Below are 6,057 nucleotides of genomic sequence, written 5' to 3'. Positions count from 1 at the left end.
TTTAAGTCTTGTTAAAAAGAACTTTATTTTAAAATGGTTTATACATGTATATCACAAAAATTAAGGCACATCAAGAAAGGCTTTTCAAACTATCAGTCTGCTCAGAGACAAGCCTGTTGGAAGCAAAAGTCAATCTGCTGGTGGAGCAGTCTCAGTAGTAAAATCTGCATAGTATTCATGTTTTATTAATGGTTCCACAATTAACTTGATGAAATCATCTGCAGTATCCAGGGGTCTCTGGGATTGTACCAGCACAGTAGTGTTCCTTCTTGCTCCAAGTCTTCAGCCAGTCACGATACTTTCCAATTCTTCTTGGCTCGTAGTTTTTCCAGCATTTTCTGCAAATCAAACAAACTGTGAGACCACGGTAACAGGATGGGGCCTGGCCCAGCCCCTGGGGGTTATGGAGTGTTTTCTTCTTTCCACTTGAGGCCCCACCAAGGGGGTGGGGAGAACAAACAACTGGAGTGTCCTCATTCAAGCCCCATCTCTAGGGCCACCACAGGCAAACCCAGAGAGGGCTCCTGTAGCCTTAAGCTCAGGTGTGCTCAGCTCAACACAGATTCTGCCAAAATTCCCCAGTCTGCTGCCAAGTAGAGTTTCCAGCAGCCTGAGTCCCACCAGCCTTTCTGCTCAACCTCCAAAAGTCACCAGGAAAATTCAGCCTGAGGCAGAGACCCTTTTTTTGAGAAAATTTCAGCTCAGTCCTAGTGTTGGCAAAGAGGGATGTACCAATAGCATCACTTAAAATGCAGACTGGTTTGATGGTCTCTCAGCTGCACTCACACCACATAATTATGTCCCAATTAGTCTGATGAGAAGCTCAATAAATCAGGAGAACTAACCAGGCAGGACAACCCTGTAGTGGACTTACCTTCTGAAACTCTTTAGCCTTTTCTCTGTTTTTAGCATAAGTTTCTTGCCTTGTTTTTTCTTCCTTTCTGCTTTTTACTTCTGCAAGTCGATTATAAAGTCTGTTGAAACAGTAGGGACAAAAAAAAAAGTGTCTTGTCAGGAAGAAAGTGGCAAAGCTGAAGGGTTTCTACAGTCTCAATTGCTAGAAATTAAGAAAGGAAATGTTGACTCAGCTCTCCATCACTTCAGATTCCTCTTTGGCTGCATCTCACACACACCCTGTGCTCAGGAGCTGCACGTTATGGTTACTGGTGTCCCAGTCCAACTGTGAACTCTGCTCAAGCTCAGTCTGGTTGCCCACACCCTCTGGCAGAGCCCCCGTGGCCGGGGGAGCCGAGGGGGCGGCCACCAGCCCTGCTTCTCCCTGCAGCTCCACCAGGAACATCCACACACACTTGGCTTCTCCCTCCCAGCTGCTCCCTGTTGAGCACCAACTGGGAATCACAGACCCACCAGCAGCTTTCACAAGGCACAGACTGTGGAATAATTCCTCAGCCCAGCCCTGTGATCCTACAGCAGATTTGGGAACAAGACAGTCCTATGGAACCAATAAGCTCTGTATTTGCTGCCCCGAGCCAACAGTCTGTCAAATTTTGACAAGATGCTGTCCTTTGTGCAAACTTTGCTCATTGTAATGTCCCTGTAATACCAGAACAAACCTCCTCCCAAACACTACCTGCCTCCACAGCACCACCACTGGAGTCTGTGCTCTGAATTCTTCATAAACTATACCTTTAAATGCGAGGCGAGAGAATTTACATCCATCATAATAAAGGTATTTATGACCAGAATCACTCAAATTCCACCTTGAAGGTAAAAAATAGTATAGAAATAGCCCAAGAAAGGGGGGGTACTAGGGAAGGCACCATCCTCAACAAGTCAAGCAGGACATCCATCACAGACCACCTTTGACTTCAGGACCAGTCAAGTGGCTGAGCCTTTCTTCCCCCAATTAGGGACACCTTTGGGTAAGACAGACTATACCGAGTCCTTCTCCAGAAAACTTGGAAATCTCTCTAGAGGGTTACTCTTCTACGTGTATCACCAGGCTGTATTGTCTCTAACTTTGTCACGTGTTTTATACTATTCACAGTATTTTTATTTCCACATGCTTTGCAGACAGTGTATTTATCACCGGCAATCCATGAAAACTTTTATAGATGTTGCTTGAATAAACAGCACCCTGAAGTAGCTACCCTTTGGTTTCTCCTTGAGTGTGACCAAACACTTGGGAGTGCTAGTTCACGAGCACGACTGGACTGAAGGTGCAGTCCACCAGTAGTGCATGTGGAACAGTGATACCTTAATATATTAAACGCAACTGGACTGACAGCGGTGCATTCAGCATCACTCAGAATGTAAACCTGACTGCACCCAACCTCCCACCTCGGTGAGGAGTGTTAGAACACGAGGGTTTATTTTCTGCCAAAACTACTTTGCCCCTTAACACAACACAGACAAACCTACTGTATTTTTGACTCCAAACTTCTCCCACTTGTGCACATGCAATACCTTGAGGTACGTTGGTGCATTTCCATTTCTCCAGACTTCCTGTCCTCTGCAGAAGACACCCTCACTTCTCCCACTTTCTTCAGCTGATTGGTAACTGCACCTCGTTTCTCTTTACAAAGAAAAGAAAAAAGCCAAGCATATCTTAAACCACTAGTCCAGCTGCCTCAAAAGCATGGTTTTTAAATGATGCTACAAAAAGAGAAATGGGCAGAACAGATTCAATGGTGGTGACATCTCATATTGAAAAGAAACCTCCATGCTGCTGCCTGAACTTCAGCCAGCCCTGCTTCTCCACAGCCAACTTCCAACGCCCCAGCAGCAGACATTAGAGAGGCATCGGGTCAGTTCACTTCACGTGGTTGTTTGATAAACAACTATTATTTGCAGAGACCCCTTATGACCACAAACGTGTGGGCAGATTGTGACGATACAACAGGGACCCCTAAGGGCCTCTAGAACACTGAAAAGGAGAAGCCAGACAGCGGGAAAAACCCTCCCCACATCCCTGAGAAAACAAATTGAAGAATTTCCCACTCTGCAACAGCAAAGAAGCAACAAATGTGAAATCTCTTCTTCAATGTCCAACAGCCACTAAAGGTACCTAATGCTGTGTCTTTCCCCAGATAAACCTACCAGAGGTAAGAAAAGACCCATTTTGCCTGCTCAGCTTCTCAGACTTTCCTCTTTGAAACTGCCTGGCTTCTGGCTTTGCATTTTCTCTCTCTTTGTTTTTTATTTCTTCTACTCTTTTCAGAGATTTCTGGATGAAGTCCTTCTTTCTTTTTAAAAAGGATTCCTGCAGACTTCCTGGTGTAGCCGTGAACTCCAGCAGCATCACTGTGGAAGGAAGCGAGAAGCCTGAACGTGTCTCACTTTTTAGCAACGAGCAACATCACTTCTAATGAGCCACACACTTCAATGGATTTGTCCCAAAATGCTGAGCTTGATTATTTTTGTAAATCACAGGAGGAGAATGACTTTGGGAAACAGGAGAGATCCTGCAGAACAAGCAGCTGTTCCCACCTATGGAATCTAGTAACGGTGAACAGGTCTACCCAGACAAACACCATGGGAAATACTGCATCCAAAGCATCTTGATGCCTCCAAACATATCAAGGACCTGAGAAGTCCCTACCACATTTGAGTTCTGTCAATTCCTGTCTTTCACATTACTGCTGTTCATTTTGGACAAAAAAATCTCTCAGTATTTTACTGCTGTTCCACACTATCAGCAGAATAGAAAACAATAGACATTCCTTGGCTACGGAGCTTGGGGACTAACAGGAAATAAGAACCAAGTGAAGGTGCATAAGTTATATGACAACAAACCACAATTTTTCAAAACTGAGTAGTCAGAACACCAAGAACCCCCGGTGTACTGCAGACAGCAGCAAATTCCATGAAGGACTGCCTGGCATAGGAAGAGACAAGCCAGTAAGACACATATTAAACCTGGGTCAAACGTACTACAAACCAAGCCTGAAGAGCAAGATGCACTTCCCTAAGAGAAGCTCTATGTTTTCTGAAAGAGAGATGTATTTTATTAATGATTTTAACACTATAAACAAAGACCTTTCTCCATCTCAACCACAGCACATTGCAGTTACACGTAGTTACCTGCTGTCTGATGTGATGGGACGTGACTGTCATCAGGACTCTGGGCTTCAGAAGAGCCATCAGGCCTCCCACACACTGAATAATCTGCATCTGGAGCCAGCAGTAAAAATTCTGTCTCCTGTTTAAAAAGGAATTGATGATTGGAAATGCTTAAAATATCCCACAAATTTGAGCGCAGTGGTTGTACTGTCCCACTAGCGTAGACCTGATGGCAAATAAAAGACAACACTCTTTTGCCTTCACAGCAGATGGAAGAAAAACCATCAGAAATGGATCTTGGTATAAATATTAAAAAGCTAGTTTCTAAAAGAAACACTTTAAAGCTTAAAAAAAAAATCCATTAGAGACTCTTTGCCCACCAGATTTCAACTGTTGCTTCTTAATGCAGGACTGCATAATTTCATCATAACTAACATTTTTTTAACTTTAACTTTTAACTTTTTAACTTTAACTTTCCCTCTGTTCTCTGGTTCTCCCCCTGCCCTGGCTCTTTCCCTGGTTCTCAGCAGGAAGGAAACACCCACTGCAGAACTACAGCCTCCTGCTGCCGACCTCCACCTCACCCACATATCAATTACTGTATAAAAACCCATCCTTAGGCACTTTGAGGATCTTCTCTAGGTACCTCCTGCTATTCAAACATGACTCCATCACCTAATCTGTTCATCGAACAGACACACATTACTTGGTTCTATGTCATTGCTTCAGCACCCAAAACTCTCTTTCACCACAAACCAGTCCCTCTACAGTTTGCAGCCTTTGCTGTGTATAAGCAAACAGCAAAACACACAAATCACACCACAGGTAAATTAAGTACGGGAGTAGGATGAGCTGATCATATTTTTGCCCCTAAACCTGGAAGTGCTGCGTGGGCCTGGAGCTCCATCCATCAGATGGGGGATTTTTCCTTTTTTTCCTGTTTAGTTTGTAGCTCCTCTTTTGTCCCACCTTCTCCTCTCGTTCAAGTCTTCAACTAATGGGATACAACTTAGTCTTGCAACACCAGCAAGATGGTTCTGTTTCTTAATAAAAGTCTTCCCAAACTCCATCTACACTGATATGACAACATATTGGTTTTAAGGAGTAATACAAATTTAAGATCCATTAGATCTGCCAGAAAACATAACAAACCAAGACGATCCAAGCAATTACTAAGCTCAGATAACCCTAATATTCCCTCATTTTGCAAAAGGGGATTAACTGCTACAGTGGGGCCTCTCCTTATTATGATTAGGACTAAGTTAAAAATCAGGATTAGATCATAGAGACTCACTGCATTTAACTCAGACTGATCCACACCCGCTGGGTTACTGATTTTCCCCTCCTCCATTTTCTCTCTGGTAGGATGTTCAGCGTCTGACTCTGCAATACTGATGTCATTTGAGCTCATCAGAGTGAGCTCAGGCTCTTCCATAATACCACACCCTGACTCCGTCTCCTACAAAATAAATTAGACAAGACATCAGTGTAAAACAGGAAAAGTAATAAAAAAGCCCGCTATTTCCAGCACTAGGAAGAGCTGTTATCCTGTCAGAAAGGGGAGGCTCATTCAACATGTAGAAGAAAGAAAATCTGCCCCCAAGCAATAAATGAAATACAGAGAGACCACTTTGCCTGAGGATTTGATGTCCGCAAAACCTGGAACTTCAATTCACTGAATTTCTAGAGTTGGAAGGGACCATAGAGATCATCTAGTCTTTTATATAGCAGTGTTTTAAAAAAAACAACAAATAACCCAAAGCAACAACAAAATCTCCACCTCTGCTCCACTCACCTCAAGTTTAAATTACTCAGTTCTAAGACAAACTTTTTTTTTAAAAAGCTACAACAAAGCTATTTCCTTAAGTTTGCACATGCTTTGGTTAAATTATTTACCTCCTTCAGGCCTCTCAGTGGGGCCAGGGGCTCCCCAGTTCAGTAGCTGTGCCCTGGAAGGCAGAGGCAGGAGCTGAGAGAGGGAGATGCTACAGCTCCTCCAACCACCACAGGAAATCCAGCTCATTTTAGCTACTG

General features: G+C 43.6%; 1 protein-coding gene across 1 annotated transcript in view; it reads right to left on the bottom strand.

The window, feature by feature from the left end:
• The window catches only part of CEP295 (centrosomal protein 295kDa), a 44,876-nt gene continuing 38,819 nt past the window's right edge, over positions 1 to 6,057 (bottom strand). The window contains exons 24-29 of the mRNA XM_014958353.1: positions 5,318 to 5,482; positions 4,045 to 4,162; positions 3,061 to 3,264; positions 2,428 to 2,536; positions 875 to 974; positions 1 to 338 (exon numbers count right to left, since the gene is read on the bottom strand). Of these exons, the coding sequence (XP_014813839.1) occupies positions 291 to 338; positions 875 to 974; positions 2,428 to 2,536; positions 3,061 to 3,264; positions 4,045 to 4,162; positions 5,318 to 5,482 (744 nt within the window). The 3' untranslated portion in view covers positions 1 to 290. The remainder of the gene's footprint in view (positions 339 to 874; positions 975 to 2,427; positions 2,537 to 3,060; positions 3,265 to 4,044; positions 4,163 to 5,317; positions 5,483 to 6,057) is intronic.

The sequence above is a fragment of the Calidris pugnax genome, unplaced genomic scaffold (assembly GCF_001431845.1).
Source record: "Calidris pugnax isolate Ruff unplaced genomic scaffold, ASM143184v1 scaffold252, whole genome shotgun sequence".
Taxonomy (NCBI): Eukaryota; Metazoa; Chordata; class Aves; order Charadriiformes; family Scolopacidae; genus Calidris; species Calidris pugnax.
Note: the sequence above shows the minus strand (reverse complement) of the source record. Positions and strands in the feature narration are given on the sequence as shown.